This window comes from Podarcis liolepis, assembly GCF_965112155.1.
Source record: "Podarcis liolepis genome assembly, chromosome: 16".
NCBI classification, from domain to species: domain Eukaryota; kingdom Metazoa; phylum Chordata; class Lepidosauria; order Squamata; family Lacertidae; genus Podarcis; species Podarcis liolepis.
The window spans coordinates 45,126,304-45,143,482 of NC_139567.1; the positions used below are offsets into that span (position 1 = coordinate 45,126,304).

At 51.0% G+C, this 17,179-nt stretch overlaps 1 protein-coding gene across 1 annotated transcript; it reads right to left on the reverse strand.

Annotated features, from left to right (window-relative positions):
- Window positions 1–166: 166 nt before the first annotated feature.
- RSKR (ribosomal protein S6 kinase related) lies at window positions 167–16,623 on the reverse strand. Its single transcript, XM_083480255.1, has 12 exons — window positions 16,557–16,623; window positions 13,062–13,319; window positions 11,711–11,794; window positions 11,566–11,634; window positions 9,894–9,963; window positions 8,295–8,402; window positions 6,584–6,624; window positions 6,179–6,206; window positions 4,488–4,577; window positions 4,302–4,390; window positions 3,059–3,169; window positions 167–1,096 (listed from the first exon to the last, which is right to left on the reverse strand). The coding sequence occupies exons 1-12, from the start codon at window positions 16,620–16,622 to the stop codon at window positions 875–877; spliced, it is 1,236 nt and encodes a 411-aa protein (XP_083336381.1). The 5' UTR covers window position 16,623; the 3' UTR covers window positions 167–874.
- Window positions 16,624–17,179: the final 556 nt, after the last annotated feature.

A 17,179-nucleotide genomic window follows, 5' to 3' on the forward strand; every position in this document is an offset into this window, starting at 1 on the left:
AGGCAAGGGGCCGAGCAGCAACTCTGGAGAGATTGGTGGGGTGGAAGAAAAAGGACACAGCCTTCCCGGAATTGAGATTTATTCCCCTCCGTTGCTGACCTTCCAGCCCCAGGTGTGCCGCAATGCGGCCTGCACAAAAGACGAGAACTCGCCATCCAACCGCAGAGACCCATAAAAGACAGATTTATTGCTCGTTTAAGAAAAAGCACAGAGACGGGGGCAGAGGAGGCGAGGAGAGGAAGAAGGTTAGGAACCAGGGTGGAGGAGAAGGTTCCCTGTTCTTCTTGAACAGAGGGGAGCCAGGCCAGAATCCATTCTCACAGGGGGAAAGGGGTTGGCACGTCTGAAGAGGAAGGGGCAGCAAGCCCACCACAGCCCGTCTGCCTCTTGCATAGCGAAGGAATCTCTCTCTCTACGGTTATTAGTCTCTCCTGTTAGATTAGCTGAGCTCAGGGTCAGGGTTGGTGGGGAAAAGAGGCAAGCTTCTGGATTCCACAGGACTCTTGCACACACAGGAAGTTGCAGGCAGCCAGCTGATGAGCCATCTTGGCCATTCTGTGCAACGCTGGCCTTACATGGGAAGGAAAATTCGCTGCGCTCGTCATCCCCAATCTCTGGGTGGCGGTCTTGCATAGTGGGAGAACTCAGTAGCCAGGGGGGTGGCAGGCAAAGTGGGGGTCCAGCCTCCCTGCCGGAGAGGGGCCGGCGCTTTTTTGGCCGGGCTTCCTGAGATCCCTGGCGGTTTCATTCGCCCAAAGAGCTGCCTGGAAGAAGCATTTCCTGAGAAGGTCTCACAGTGATTCCCGGGGGTCTCCCGAGGGCGGATTTGGGCCTCCTGGGAAGAGCTGCTGCCCCCCAGGAGGATAGGGGCCACTCAGCCCGGCCACGGCTGGCTCGAGGACGCCACGAGGTCGCAGTCGAAATCCGAAAAGGTGGCCGAGTCCAGGGGGGTTTCCCGGGGGCTCCGCAGGCCCAGCACAACATCCACCGGCCTCTTCCGAAGCATCTCTGCATCGAAGGTCATCCCGCGGAAAAAGAGGTGGCCGCGGAAGTGGTGGAGGTAGCGCAGGCGCCGCTGGGGGTCCTGGCACAGGAGCTGGACGGAGAGAGCGGTCAGCGGTCAGAGGAGACGGCAGAAGCTGCCTGGCACAAACTGTTTGCCCACCAAATGCAGAACCGCCCTGGATCCTGCGCCCCTTCTCTATGTGTCCCCTCCCCAAAAGGTTGGGAGAGTGGCAAGGGCCTTCTCAGTGGTGGCTCCCTGTCTGTGGGCTGCTCCCTCCCAAGAGAGGCTCACCTGGTACCATCATCATCCTGAGGAAATGGGCAAAAACATTCCTCGTTACCCAAGCCTTTGGCCATTAGATAGTCTATGGCCTGTTAAAGGTGGTGGAGGACAGATATTATGATTAATATACGGCCTAGGACCCTCGTACCTATGGGACCACCTCTCCTGGTATGTCCCATGGAGGACCTTACGGTCTTCAAACAAAAACATCTTGGAGGTCCCAGGCCACACGGAGGTTAGGCTGGCCTCCACCAGAGCCAGGGCCTTTTCGGCTGTGGCCCCAATCTGGTGGAACGCTCTGTCCCAAGAGACCAGGGCCCTGCGGGACTTGACATCTTTCCGCAGGGCCTGCGAGACAACAGAGCTGTTCCACCAGGCCTTTGGCCAAGGCACAGTCTGACCCCCTTCTTTGGTGATCCTCGTAGAACTCTAGCCCAATGGTTGCCATTAATTTGATTTTGAATTGATTTTAGAATGAATTTTAGAATGCCGTGTTACTTTTATTGTTGTTAGCCGCTCTGAGCCCGGCTTTGGCTGGGGAGGGCAGGATATAAATAAATTATTATTATTATTATTATTATTAATGATGATGTTTACACTGGCCAGCAGCAACTCTCTGGGACAGGGAACCAGCCCTTCCTGGGAAGAACAGGACCGAGCCTCGAGGCCTTCTGCCTCCAGAGCAGGGCTCTACCACCGAGCAGAAGAGAGGGCTGGCTGTTAGCCCTGGTGGCTGTGTTCTGCCCACTGCTGTCAGTCGCTGGAAACCAGTCCCTGGGAATCTGGTGGGCTTCCCTTGGGGGGCGTCTGGCTGGCGACTGTGAGAGCAGGAGGCTGGACTAGGTGGGACCCACACTGCCCGATCTCCCAGCCCGGCTCTGCTTATGGAGCCTCCAGCTGCAGAGACAGTCTATCTCACTCCCCATGTTCTTAGGGGCACAAGGCCACTGGGAGAACAGGGTGCTGGAACAGACACGGCCCCTTTTTGTCTGATCCAGATGAAGCGCTCTGTTTATATTCTTGTGCCCAGAGTGGCTGTGAATCTAAGTTTGGCCTCATTTAGGGGCAATACTGTTGGGAGACATTCTGCACAGAAACATGTTTGTACCTTTAAGAACAGTTTTTGTGAGCCCTGGGCTAATTGGTTGCAGCTGGCCGTGGCTACAAAAGGAGAAAAGCTGCAGTGTGAACCCTGCCTGCAGAAAAACACCCACAAGCTTTGCTGCTTGTTGTTTTTAAAATAAAGTCCTTATTTAATTTTGTTTTACACCTGTCTCATGGAGTCACAGTCTCTGTCATCTGCCACCAGTGGAAAATTCCCCTCTAACATGAGTAGGAAAATGAGAGTACCCCTAAACATTTTTTTAATAGAAAAAGCACTGCTTATGCCCATAAGATCCTAGTCCTTATGATCTCAAATGAAGGGCTGGTTTTAAAAAGTGCCTTGCACCCATTTGGGTCTACCCAGCTCAGTATCTTCTGCACCAACTGGCAGCAGGCTGGCTGTGGGCTGATGGAATTGTGGCCCAAAACAACTGGGTTGGCGAAGGCCAGCTCAGATACACGTTAAAGGTTTCCGAAGTGGGAATCCCAGAATCAGAAGGGTCCCCCAGCGGTCATCTAGCCCAACCCCCTGAAATGAAGGGATTAGACCGGAGTCAGTAAGTGACTGAACCCTTTGACCACTTGCACCATCAAGTTTATGGTCTGTGCAATGTCACATTTTAGATTTGCCCAAAGTTTACTATTAAGAAAAAAACTGCAGCTCACCTCGCTGAGGAGAAGGCGGAGGCCCAGGCTGAGGGTGCCTGGGATGGCGTAGCTGCAGCGTTTGACACTCTCCAGCATGCTGACGTGGTCTTTCTCAGGGGCCACCGGGAACTGAAAAGAAGGTGGGAGAGCTGGGTTCCTCTCTGCCTCCTCGCACATTCATGCAGGAACGCGGAGTTGCCCTAGGATCCCTGCCCAGCAATTACTCTCTCATGTGAGTCACCCTCCTTTGCTATCCACAAAGAGAATTTCGCTGCTAGAACACCGTTGATCCATGGAACTCACTGCTGCAGGAGGCTGTGAGGGCCACAGAGTCGACTGGAGGAGGAGGACGGGAGGAATTCCTGGAGGAGATGGCTTCTAGCAAAAATGCTTGGGGCATGTTTTGGCCCCTGTGAGAACAGGAATGCTGGGCTAGGTAGGATCCAGCAACGGGCTGCTCCGATGGAACCTCCATGTCCAGAAGCAGTCTATCGAGATTCCTAGTCTCTTAGGGGCATTTGGGCCCTTTGAGAACAGGACGCTGGCCTGATTCCGCCTCAGGCTCACCTTATACAATACTCTTTATTGTCATTGCTCCATACAGAACAACAAAATTGAAAAATCTACATAAAACATTCAAAACCCAACAAGCCTGCTATCCCAGCTATCCCAGCCTGGTTAGCCCCCCAAAAACTCTGATACCCCATTTTTAAATACAATATACTCCCATAGAGACCCCTTACACTGCGTTTAAAACCAAAATCGCATTTGGGTAGAAACTGTTTCTCAGGCGGCTAGTCCTGGTCTTTATAACCCTGGACCTTCTTCCAGAAGGCAGAAGCTGAAAAAAATTCTTTCCGGGGTGCGCACTATCCTGCGCTATCTCTGCAGCTTTCTTATGGCACCTGGAAGCGTGGATTTGATCCAAGGTGGGAAGAGTGCACCCAATTATTCTCTCCGCAGTCTTGACAACCCTGGACAGCATTGTTTTTCCCCTGACCGTGCAGCTCCCAAACCACACACACAGACCATAAGTTAAATCACTCTCCACAGTACAATGGTAAAATGCCATCAACAGGTCCTTTGGGAGATTGTTTTTCCAGAGGATTCTCAGAAAATGTGACCTCTGCTGTGCTCTCTTCATCAGGTCTTTGCTTCTTAATGGAACCTCCATCTCCGGAGGTAGTCTACCTTCACAGGAGACAGAGAACTGGGGAACATGCAATGGGGTCTCTCTCGCCAAGCTGCTTCACAGCCTTACCTTCCCAGTGGCTAAGCCATACAGCAGCACCCCCATGGACCACCAATCTGCCGCATGGGCGTACGGCCCGCCACTCAAGACCTCCGGGGCTGCAAAGAAAGAAGAGGGGAGGAGATATTGAGCCTTGCAAGGATGGCCCCCGTCCCAGTTAGCCACTGTCCCCTTTGCCTCCTTAACCGCCCGTACCCATGTACTGGAGGGTCCCACAAATGGTGTAGGCCCTTTCGCCCCAGGGCAGGTGGCGGGAGAGGCCAAAGTCAGTCAGCTTCAGATGACCTGCAGTGGGAGAGAGAGAAAATAAATAAAGTAGGGCATTACAGCCCAGAGAGAGACCCACACAATTTGAAAATGATTTTTATTTGATTTTACAAGCATAGAGTTAGAACAATAAAAAGGTAAAGGGACCCCACACCATTAGGTCCAGTCGTGGCCGACTCTGGGGTTGCGGCACTCATCTCGCTTTACTGGCCGAGGGAGCTGACGTTTGTTCGCAGTTTTTCCAGGTCATGTGGCCAGCATGACTAAGCTGCTTCTGGCAAAACCAGAGCAGCGCACGGAAATGCCGTTTACCTTCCCCCCGCAGCAGTACCTATTTCTCTACTTGCACTGGTGTGCTTTTGAACTGCTAGGTTGGCAACCACCAACCTTCTGATCGTCAAGCCCAAGAGGCTCAGTGGTTTAGACCAGAGAGCCACCAAGTAAATATTTGGAGATTTCTCTCAATCTCCAGACTTCCCACCATCCCCATCCATGGGTCTTATTGTGAACCATTTCGACTGCATACTGTTTCATAATCCTAATTTTGCATCTGTCCATATTGTCCATAGTGATTGTTACATTCCAAGTGTTATTAAAACCTTGCTAGTGCTTTCATCTGCTTACAGTGGTCTCCCAAATAAATTATCAATTTTCCCCATTCTTTCTTAAAGTTTTTGTCTTCTTGGTTCCTGAGCTTTCCGGTCAGTTTTGCCATTTCGGCGTAGTCCCATCAGCTTGGTTTGCCATTCCTCTCTGGCTGGGACGTATTTATTGATATTTTTTGCAATTACACCCCACCTTTTCTTCCACAGAGCTGACGGTGTCATGCACCAGGAGTTCCCGGGGGGGGGAGGGGGCAGAGATATCAAAAGTAGGGGGTCCGTGGCTTGACTTTTGAAAAACAGGAGCTCTGCAGCACCCCACTAATTAGGAGCCTCTGGCACACACGGTTATTTGCCCACAGCAACCCTGTGAGGAAGGCCAGACCCTGTGAGACACCCAGACATGGCTGACTTGGGATTCGAACCCTGATCTCCCAAGTCTTAGTCCCACACTCTAACCACTGAGCCACCAGGAAGCTCATGGGAGGGTCTGTGGATTTTGGGGGGTTTGAAGACAGGATATTGAGCACCCATCACACTAGACCTGCATGTTGACTTTTAATTGCATTTTAACTACTTCTTTTATTTCACACATTGTCCTTTACGGCGTTAACCGTTTTAAATTCTACAGGGCGCACTAAATTAGAGCAACAAAAAAGAGCAGCAATTAAAATGAAATTTACAGACCAAACAACATCTAGTACCGTGCATTACAATGGTCGCAATAGGCAGGGAAGTCGTTTGAGTGGTTACAGGATTTGGGGTGGCTATTAATTATTATTATTATTATTATTATTATTATTATCCGCCTTTCCTTCCTGCCCCTGCCCCGCCCCCTAGAACTCAGGGCAGTTTCCAAAAATAAAAAACATGTGAAAGAGACCCACTAAAAAGCAATTAAATTCTGGTAGAATTAAAGCAACATAAAAAGGCGAATTTATTAAGGTAAGAATAATATGTTGTTTCTCCGCAGGACATTCAGGAACTCCCTCCCCTGCCAGCCCGAGTGGGACGCACCTTGTTCATCCAGAAGGATATTTTCCATCTGTAAAGAGAAGAGAGCAGCCCAGTGAGGGTGTGAAGGTGCCCTCCCCTCTGGCGGCACTCGAATTCGGACCACGGATTCGCCAAGTGCAAGAGGCAGGGATCTGGGAAAGGGCCAGGCTGAAGTTACGCCAGAAGTTCGGGCTGGTGGGCCAAATCCCCTGAGAAGGGCCAATCCCAGGGTTGGGGGTTGGAGTGGGGGGTGGGAGGCCCTTGCCCATAGCAAAAAGGCTGGGAGAGAGACCCCTGGAGAACGACTGCTGCCGGTCCGTGGAGACAATATTGGGCTAGATCATGGACCCAGGATCTGACTGGGGATAAGGCAGCTTCCCATTTCCCTGCCCCACAATGAAAGGGGGGGGGAGATGTCTCTTGTACCTTGACATCGCGGTGGACGATGCCCAGATTGTGGAGGTAGCCTGGGAGAAGGAAGAGAAGGAAGCGTCATTCCAATTTTATTTTCCATCAGTGGTAAAAATTATTATTATTACTAAGGGCTGTGATTGCTCCAAAGTATGTGAAGAACTCTCTAGGGCTTGCCCCATTGGCGTGGGGCAAAGAGGTCAGGCCTGGGTGAAGTTTCTCCTGTTCCACGCCCCACCCCAGTCTCCCAGAGGAGAGAGATTCCAGTAGGATTTCCTTGGAAGGGGGGACAGAGGAGAGAATGGGGCTTTGAGCGCCCATGGCCTTATTTGTGCGGACAGTGGTACCTTGGTTCTCAAACGCCTTGGTTCCCAAACACCAAAAACCCAGAAGTAAGTGTTCCAGTTTTTGAACGTTTTTTGGAATTCGTCCGATGCAGCTGTTGGCTATTTTTTCCAGGGCACCTGCACCAATCAGAAGCCGCGCCCTGGTTTTTGTACATTTTGGAAGTCAAACGGACTTCCGGAACGGATTAAGTTTGGTGCTTTTGTTTTTGCTATTTATTTTGTGTTTTTATTTTTGAGGCTTTTTTGGTTCATTTGTTTTTGTGACTGTATGGAACCCTGTTCAGCTACTGCTCATCATCCAAACAGTGACTATCATCAGGTATGGTGCAGGTATGAAAAATGTTTAATTTTAATTTTTATTGTGTACAATACTGTCTTATTTATTTTATAGTACTGTACAGTACATTGATTATTGGGACGCAGGTGGCGTTGTGGGTTAAACCACAGAGCCTAGGACTTGCCTATCAGAAGGTCGGCGGTTCAAATCCCCGCAACGGGGTGAGCTCCCGGTGCTCGGTCCCTGCTCCTGCCAACCTAGCAGTTCGAAAGCACGTCAAAAGTGCAAGTAGATAAATAGGTACTGCTCCGGCGGGAAGGTAAACGGCATTTCCGTGCGCTGCTCTGGTTCGCCAGAAGCAGCTTAGTCTTGCTGGCCACATAACCTGGAAGCTGTACGCCGGCTCCCTCGGCCAGTAAAGTGAGATGAGCGCCGCAACCCCAGAGTCGGTCACGACTGGACCTAATGGTCAGGGGTCCCTTTACCTTTTACATTGATAATTGCTTTCATTTTATGGATCAATGGTCTCGTTAGATAGTAAAATTCATGTTAACTTGCCATTTTGGGGATTGTTTTTAAATGCCTGGAACAGATTAATCCATTTTGCATGACTTTCAATGGGAAAGGGTGCCTTGGTTTTGGAACGCTTTGGTTTTGGAACACACTTCTGGAATGGATAAAGTTTGAGAACCAAGGGACCACTGTATATGCAACCTGAGCAAGAGGCTCACAGCAGGAGCACCCCCGAAGATATTGCTTCTCCATCCTTCGCTGGTTTGGATCCAGCACAGAGCAAGTGGATCTCTTTGTCTCCTGCTCCCAACTGAGCTTACACACTCCAAAAAAACATAGGCTCAGAGGAAGGGCCCACCCATTAGCCCGGGGGAACCCCCTCACTTAGTGGGGGCTCTTGCAATCTGGGTCGTCCTTTCGGGCGCTGATGAGGACCCTCAAGAGGCCAGCTCCGGCCATTGTCTTACCAAGAGTCAACTGTTAAGAGTTCAACCCTCCCTTTGTACAGGACCCCCCAAATTAGAAGGGACTCAGGGCATCATCTAGACTGACCCCCGTCCCTGTCCCCAAACCCACAGCACTTCCTTACCAAGCACCAGGACCAACTCCGTAGCAAAGAGGCGGATTACGGCTTCGGCAAAACGCCCCACCGACTTCCAAAGGGTGTACAAATCCCCAGTACTGCAATATGTGCACACTGGTGGGCAGGGAGAGATAAGAGGGGGTGGGGAAAAGAGGGGGGTGTTACTTATAGAGTCTGAACAGAGCCTGCTGACCCCACTTTGCGCCTTTTGTACATGCAGTGCATGTCCTTTTCCTCCGACGCATATGCCCCGTATATCAAAAGCACATTTAAAGCACGCACCCCCTTCCAGAATATCCTGGGGACTGTCGTTTACCCACTTACTGCACTGCAGTTCCAGGCACCCTTAACCAACCACAGATCCCAGGATGGTTTGGGGAAAGCCATGCGCTTTAAATGTATGGTGCAGCAGGTGGCTTCCTCCCAAAGCAGCCCAGGAACTATTGTTTGTTCAGGGTGCAGGGAAGCGTAGCACCGCAAGGGGTAAACTAAAGTTCCCAGGATACTTTGGAGTGAGGGAAGAGGTCTGGATGCTGGGCACACAGCCTTGAAAGCAGCCACCTGCTGCCCAGGGGTGAAGGCAGAAGGAAATTCAGGGTCCAGGTGGGGTTCAAGGAGGGACAGAGGAGAGGGGGACCCGAGGCCAGCAAGAGAGACAGAGAGAGCCAGTGGTGGTGCCCCTCACAGGGTTGTTGTGTCTGGCATTATTTTACCGTATTTACTCAAATGTAATGTGCACTTTTTTGCCAAATTACGCCGTGAAAATTAGGGTGCACATTAACATTTCCCAGCAGATCGGGTTTTTTGCTTCGAGGTTTTGAAAACCAAGGTGCGCATTAGTTTAATGGTGCATTAGATTCGCATAAATATGGCATTCCTTATACAAATATTGAGGCGCGTGGTCATTCAGTGCCATCGGTATATGCAAATGTCTGGCTCATTTCAGGGTACCCAAAACCGTTTTTTCGCAATAACAACGGAACTTACAGGTGGAGAATACTTTTGTTTTTACAAAGATACCAGGTAGCTCAACTATTTTAGTAAAGTACGTATTACTAAAATAGAAAGATCCCCTTTGCAAACAACACCATGTAAAAGCATTAACTCGGGCAAACAGTCCCTTTGTAGAGCATATTATTTGAAAAAGCAATACCTTTAACTGCAAATAATATTATTTGCTAAGGGAATCTTTGCACAAGTTAATACTTTATTATCCCTGTATCTTTGCACTTTTGCTCTCCCAGGCTGTGACGCTTAACGGTCTGGGTTTTTTAGTCTTTCCCTCTTTTTTTGCACTCTCTTTTTTGTGTTAACAAACCATTTTTTTTTTATTTTTTATTAACAGTGTGTTGGCAGGAAGCGGGGAAGAAGAGAGAGGAGAAGCCGTTGATCCCTGCACAGGCCGTGAGAGCCGATTCCTATGGCAGGGGAGAAGCAGAACGAGCTCCGGGAAGAGTAAACAAGGAGTCACATGTGTGGGCAAAGGCTCAGCGGCACATGGCTGGACACGCACAAGGGTGGGGGCACAGGGTGGGGAGAGAAGGACGGTGGGGGGGGGGCAGATCTCTACTCTAGCCGAGCCCCGCAGGGCAGATGGTCACTCACTAATAAAGAGATGGCGGCGGCCTTGCCAGCTGTCTCCCAGGCAATGCACAAAAGGGTGCCTGACCTGCTTCTGGAGAACAAGAGAAAAGGGGAGCGGTGAGTGAAGGAGGGAGCCCAGCAGGGGAGGGCTTTTGGGGGGCAGGTGGCAGAGGGGCTTCTTGGATTTGGAAGACATATCAACCTCTTTGCGGAGGAAAGGGGTCAATGGTGCAGCCGGAGATCGCAAACGACCGAAATCTATTCAGGACAAATAAGCATCATTCCATCGTCACGACAATAGACGCACACAATTTGGTGGAAATAAATGCCCTCTTGAAAGGTTCGGCCTTTCGTCTCGATTCAAAATGCCACCCAAAGGCCCATCTATCGTTCACTAAAAATGAAATACATTGGTACCTCAGGTTACACACGCTTCAGGTTACAGACTCCGCTAACCCAGAAATAGTACCTTGCTTCAGGATGAGAACAGAAATTGTGCGGCGGCAAGAGGCCCCATTAACTAAAGTGGTACCTCAGGTTAAGAACAGTTTCAGGTTAAGAACGGACCTCCGGAAGGAATTAAGTACATAACCAGAGGTACCACTGTACACGTATATAGATAACGGACACACACAGAGAGATTTGGTCTTCGGAGTGTGGTCTTGGAATGTTCCCTCTGGATTTTGATTCAAAATGATGCTCAACGGTGCATCTCTCCACCATCAGAATATATATATTATAGCGTCCAACATTTCTCTGATGAAAACAGAGACGTCCTATTGCATAATTATTATAACGATATTATTTCTACCCCAGCCGCTCTGGGTGGCTTCCAACATAGAAGAAACATAATAGAGCATTAAACATTAAAAGAACTTCCCTATCCAGGGCTGCCCTCAGATGTTTTCTAAAGGTTGGGGGTCCCGTAACTCCCTATCCTCCAATATTTCTCTGATGAAAATAGGAAAAGTGGGACATTCCGGGATCAAATCAGAAACTGGGACATCTTCTGTAAATCCAGGGCTGTCCCTGGAAAATAGGGACACTTGGAAGGCCTGAGATATATAGTCACACACACACAAATTTGGTGAAAATCAGAGCAGTCTGGAAAGGCTGAGTCTTCCAACTTGATTCAAAATGGCGTCCAATGGAACCCAAACATTAAACACCCAACGTTTAACACGGCTAAATTCGCAGCGAAGGCTGCTCAACTTAGACAAGGTCACGTGGACTCCCTTGCAATTTAAGATTCTGGGATTTTTAATGTATGTTTTATTTACTGTTTCGTGTTTTTCCTTGTAATTCTTACGCATACACTGCGTTTGTATGTAACTGTTTAGTGACCCCCTGTGTTTGGCTGTCTCGTCATTTGTTCTCTTTTCCCATATCAGGAGAAATGAATGTTTGGTGGGGTACAGTGGTGTATTGGTTTGGGCTGAATATTGCTATATGCAGACTAATGGTTTTACTGGTGATTTGTTTATTGCATTGTTTGGTTTATGCTGCGTTTGTGATGTCCCGTGATGTCATTGTTTGCAAGCAGCACAGAAATACAATAAATTGAATAAATGAACAAAGGCCTTGAATCTCAAGTCCTGCAGGGCATCCCCAGGAGTTCAGGAAACACCCCCCCCCCAAAAAAAAACCCTGTCCCCTGAGAATAGATATTGCACCCACAGAGCTCAGGACACACCTGAATGCTGACCTCCTCCTTGCACTGCTTGAGGGTGTCTCGGCGGAGAACTTCCACTTTGGGGAGCACCTGAAAGGAAACGAGACTTTGAGCAAGAAAGAGAGGCAGAGGGCTGGGGGTCTTGGGGGTCAGGCAGGGCACTCACCTTGACCGCAAAGACCTTCTCTTGCCCACAGTCTAAGACCTTCAAGACTGTCCCAAAGGACCCCTTGGCCACAAAGCCCAGGATCTGCAAGGATGAAGAGGGACAGGGGTTCAGGGGCAGAGCACCAACCGTGCATGCAGATCCCACGTTCCAGCCCCAGTAGCTCCAGCTTCTCTGCCTGGAGCCCTGGAAGCCATTGCTGCCAGTCAGTGAAGACAATACTGATCTGACCTCGGAATAAGGCGCTTTCCTATGTTCCTTAATAATAATAATAATAATAATAATAATAATAATAATAATAATAATGTTAGCCGCTCTGAGCCCGGCTTCGGCTGGGGAGGGCAGGATATAAAAAATTCTCCTTCTCCTTCTCCTTCTTGTTATCATCTATACCCCACCCATCTGACTGGGTTTCCCCAGCCTCCCTGGGCGGCTTCCAACAGAATATTAAAAACACGATGAAACATCAAACATTAAAAACTTCCCTAAACAGGGAAGTTCATACGTCTTCTAAAAGTCAAATAGTTGTTTATTTCCTTGACATCTGATGGGTGTTCCACAGGGCAGCGCCACCACCGAGAAGGCCCTCTGTCTGGTTCCCTGTAACTTGGCTTCTCACAAGGAGGGAACCGCCAGAAAGCCTTCGGACATCAGTGTCTGGACAGAACGATGAAGGTGGAGACGCTCCTCCAGGTATAAATGGGTCTTGGGGGAGCTAGATGGGTCAATTGTCTGCCTAAAGCAACTTCCACCATTCCTATTTAAACCAGACGTCCATTCAGAACTATGAGGACTAGAAATTTGCTGTGTTTTTAAGGGAACGGCCACTGCCCAGTGGAAGAGCAAATCCTTTTCAGGCAGGACTCCGGCTCTTTCGACAACAGCGTCACAGGGCGGTCTGGGACAAAGCCTCCGTCCATGAGACCCTGAAGAATGGCTGCCAGTCAGACTGACTGGGCTGGGCTGGGTGGGCCAATGGGTAGAGCCAGGCTATGGCAGCCTCCGATGCTCCAAGGGGGAATGCGCCACCTCTGCTGTCCCCGGTGTGGGTGCCAGTGAGAGGCAGGGTGGTGAAGTGGTTAGAATGCTGGACCAGGGCCTGGGAGAGACCAGGGTTCGAATTCTCCCACTCGGCCATGAAGCTCACTGATGTGAGCCAGTTGCTGCCTTTCAGCCTCGCCTACCTCGCAGGGTTGTGGTGGGGATTAAATGAGGAGTAGGGAGGGGACCACATACAGCGTCTTGAGCGTCTTTGAGGGGAAAAGGTGGGATAAAAATGCAAAATAATAATTTCCCCCAAATCTGCTTCCTGAGACTCGCTTTAGTTTCCCCCCCTTAGGAGGGCACTGACCTTCAGCTGGCGCTGCCCCATTGGAGGCTGGACTGGGAATTCGGGCAAGAAGAGGGAGATGCACTGGGGCAGGGTCCTCTCAGCCCCCTCCTTCGCCAGCTGGGGCAGCTTCTCCACCACAGACCCCGACTCTCGCTTCAGGGGGTTCCTGCCCGCCAAGGCTCTCTCCAGGCCCAGGAGTGTGCCACCAAAGCTGGAGAGAAGGTTCTTCCAGCCCCGTGCCCAGGAGGCGTCGGACAGGAAACTGGCCCCACGACCCTGCAGAGGAGGACAGGCGTGGGGCGAAGCCCCAAGGAAAGCAGGAGCAGACAAAAGGGACAGGCTTCAGTCACAGCAATAGCGGGGAACTTATTGGAGTGGAATGTCAGAAGATTCATGGCAAGTAGAAGGAAGCCCTTCTCCACACAGGGCCTGGTTTTGTTTTGTTTTAAGATAGTGAGAAATGTATTTTGGCTATACACATTGTTTTATTTTGAAGTCATAACAATACTTGGTAGTTTGGGAGAATTTGCATTTATTAGAAAATAGAGAAATTATTTACATGATGGAACAGAACCATTTGAGCACTTTTTGTGGAATAAAAACTTAATGATAACGCAGCAAGATGAACTGTTCAATCCACATATTTTCCAGGAATATCTCCATCTCTAAATATGCAATAACGCAATATTTCCATCTCTAATTATGCAATAGTCCTTGTTATCCAGTACAACTTTTGTTCCACCATACTCCGGTAGCAGAATCTTCTCACCAACTTTTACACTAACTGGAAGAGTGTCTCCCTCCTTGCTTTTAGAGCCTGTTCCAACTGCCACAACAGTGGCTTGTAACACTTTCCCTTGTGATTTTTCTGGAATCATAATGCCTCCTTTAGTTACTGTCTCAGCTGCACACCTTTCCACCAATACACAGTCGAAGAGGGGAAGAATTTTTTTAAATGCCTGTCCTGCCATGGCGTGCTCTTTACAAGGGCTCCTGCTCCCGCTGCGAGGACTCCTTGCACCCCTGACCGACCCACAGAGCTAGCACACGCCCACACAGTGCCTTGTTAAACTCTGGAACTCCCCACTGCAGGAGGCAGTGATGGTCATCAGCTTGGATGGCCTTAAAAGAGGGTTGGACAAATTCATGGAGGAGATGCCACCAGTGAGAACAGGATGCTGGATTAGAGGGGCCCTTTTTGGCCTGATCCAGCTGTCCCTTCTTATATTAAAAGCTGGGAATCCTGCACAGCAGGGGGTTGGACTAGATGGCCCTTGGGGTCCCTTCTACCTCCAGAGTTCTAGGATTCTATGACAAAAACAGCAACCCAAACAGCACAGATAATTCTGAGGGTTTCTTGGAGCCCCTTTGAGGTTTCTGTGTGCCTGACTTTTGCTTTCTGACCAAGCAATATATAAGAAATAAATATAAAAAAGATCAGCCTTAAAGTATGAGCTTTATAGAAGGAATGCTTTTAAGGTACACATAGGACAGGGGTAGGACACCTGCTATGCTTGCAGAAGGCCCCAGATTCAATCCTGGAAGGACGGGGAGAGACCCCCACCCCCTGGAACGGCAGAAGGTTGCTGCCAGTCAGTGTAGATAATAACGGGCAGGATGGAGCAAAGGTCCTTCTGTTCCCTCAGCAGGCACCAAACAACTCTTCCGGGGGGGAAAACAGAAGTGGTCGGGTGCAAAGGCAATAACCACAATTTCTTTGAAGGGAAGGTGGGATATAAATGTACTGAACTGATTAATTAACAGCAAGCGGGGCAGAGGGGCCTCCCAGCAATGGGGGGAAGAGTGTCTGAGACTACCCTGCCCCATAATCCCCATTTGCTGCTTCTAAGACAAAGAAGATATTCACAGGCAGGGAGGACTCCGCGGGAGAAGGCAGCTCATAAAATACCTTGGGTTCCATTTCCCTTGAATGTGGTAACCAGTTTAAAAAACAAATCAAAACCTCTCAAACAAACTGGAGTCCACTGCAGTTTGACTACGAACGGAGTCGCAAGGTCCCATTTTCGCAAGGGGGCTGCAGCTGTTTGTGCCAGCAGCTGTTTCCAAAACAGTCTCCCAAGGCAGCCCCACAGAGAATGAACTGCAGCAGTCCAGCCTGGGCAAACTGTGGCCAAGCCTGTCTTCTTCCAGAAGCGTTGCAGCTGGAGCAAAAGCTGAAACTACACACAAAATCCCTCTAAAAGGAGATAGATCCAATTTAGGTCCCAAACTGGTAGAATTTAATTTAGATTTGGGGAGGGGAAGAACCACAACACCACCCTTAGAGCAGCAGCTCCCCAATTGAGTGGTAGCAAACACCTCGGGGGGGGCGGTGAGTTTATCTAGGGGGCGCTAAGAGGCAAGGGGGTGACAGGCGGGCACTGGAGGTGCAAATAACTCTCAGACTTTCAAAAGCTGGTCTCACTGGATCAAGTCCATCCATCTAATACATTTGGATTTTGAATAAATCTGCAGGAGCAGCAGACTGTTGCTGTTTGGCTGAACAAAAGCATTGTTCAGGATAGTGGCTTGCACGGTGCTTTTTATAGGGTAGGGGGCACCGGGATGAATTTATTGTGTGTCTCTCCCCACCCCATTTGGGGACCACTGCAGCAGTGCTACAAAGCCGGAGGCTGGGGGGTTCCAAAGATTTCTTTGGGCGGGGGAATCCCTGTCTTGAGGAGGATGAAGGAATACAGAGCATCCCCTGGCTGCGCCTACGGCAGAATGAGGCGCAATAGTCCTGAGATAGCGGAGGGGCCTACATCACATTTCAGGCAGCAAATAACAGGTGGGAGGGAAGGAGGAATGGGGGGGGGCTACAAGGGGTTGCCTCCCCCGTCCCGAGCCCTCTGCGCCCCACGAGGCGCCGATCCCCCCCCCGGCAGGCTCCTTTATTACTGGGCAAGTTTCCTTTCCCCGAAGCTCCTGCCGCTGCCTCTCTCTGCCTGGCCCACCTTGCAGGGCTGTCGTGGGGATGGGGCGAGGAGGGGGAGCAGATCCGGACGCCAGCGAGGCATCGGGCGCCCTGTCCACGCAGCTCCCCTCGCAGGGCTGCCGGGAGGAGGAAACTCAGGGCCATAGCTGTCAACCTTCCTTTTTTTGCGGGAAATCCCCTTATTCCAGCTCCGTTTCCCGCTGCTATCCCGGATTGTGAGCTATCCCGTAGACTGTCCCCGGGACAGGGGAGGCTGCCGGTCCCTTGTTTTCGGGGATCCCCGGCAGTGGCGTAGCATGGGTTGTCAGCACCCGGGGCAAGGCAAGTAATTTGCGCCCCCTAACCCGTGGATTTGCGCCCCCTAACCCTAACCCCCAGGTGTTGCGCCCGGTGCGGCCGGCCCCCCTGCACCCCCCACGCTACGCCACTGGGACTAGATGACTGGTGAGGCTGCCGGTCCCTTGTTTTCGAATCTGAAAGTTGACAGCTCTGCTCGGGGGAGAGGCCCAGGACACTGGAAGGAGGGGCGAGGCGAGGCGAGGCGCTCTGCCCATGCCCAGAGGCAGGAGCCTTACCTTGAGCATCCCGGCAGGCGGCGCCTCCTCCTCGGGGCTGGAGCTGCTGCTCCCCGCGCCTCCCATGGCCCCGCTGCCCCTCCGGCCCCTCAGCCCGCCCGCCCCACGGCCAGCCCCCTCGCCCGCTCCGCGCTAAGCCGCCTTACGTAAGCGGCGCCGCTAAGCCGGATCGCGCAGAGAGACCCGCGGGCCCCGCCCACTCGCGCAAAGCCACGCCCCGCGGGCAAATACAAGGACCGCCCTCCTTGGGATGAAAAACGCAGCCCCGCCCCTCATGCAAAACAGGCCCGCCCCAACCCTCCTATCATTATTCAAGCCACGCCCCTCATGCAAAACAAAGCCGCTCCAGCCGCCTCATTATTATCCAAGCCACGCCCCTTATGCAAAACGCAAGGCCTGCGCTTCTCAGGATGCAAATTGCAGCCACGCCCCCGCCATCTAAGCCCCGCCCCTCGAGCAGAACAGATTCCCCGCCCCCCCGACTTTCTTATTATGCAAGCCACGCCTGATAACATTCACCCCCAGGTGTCTTTCGGGTCGCCCCCCCTCAATTCCTTATTCCCCGCCCCGTATATATTTTATTCCGCCCCCCTCCCTGTACTATCTTTATTATGCAGGCCACG

What these genes read in the sequence shown, in the direction of transcription:
- RSKR (XM_083480255.1), bottom strand. Translation starts at nt 16,622, where the DNA reads ATGGGAGGCGCGGGGAGCAGCAGCTCCAGCCCCGAGGAGGAGGCGCCG. An exon ending in TGGGGCAGCGCCAGCTGAAG is followed by an intron (nt 11,795 to 13,061) that starts GTCAGTGCCCTC and finishes TCATCCTTGCAG; the next exon opens with ATCCTGGGCTTTGTGGCCAA. An exon ending in AGGAGGAGGTCAGCATTCAG is followed by an intron (nt 9,964 to 11,565) that starts GTGTGTCCTGAG and finishes CTTGTTCTCCAG; the next exon opens with AAGCAGGTCAGGCACCCTTT.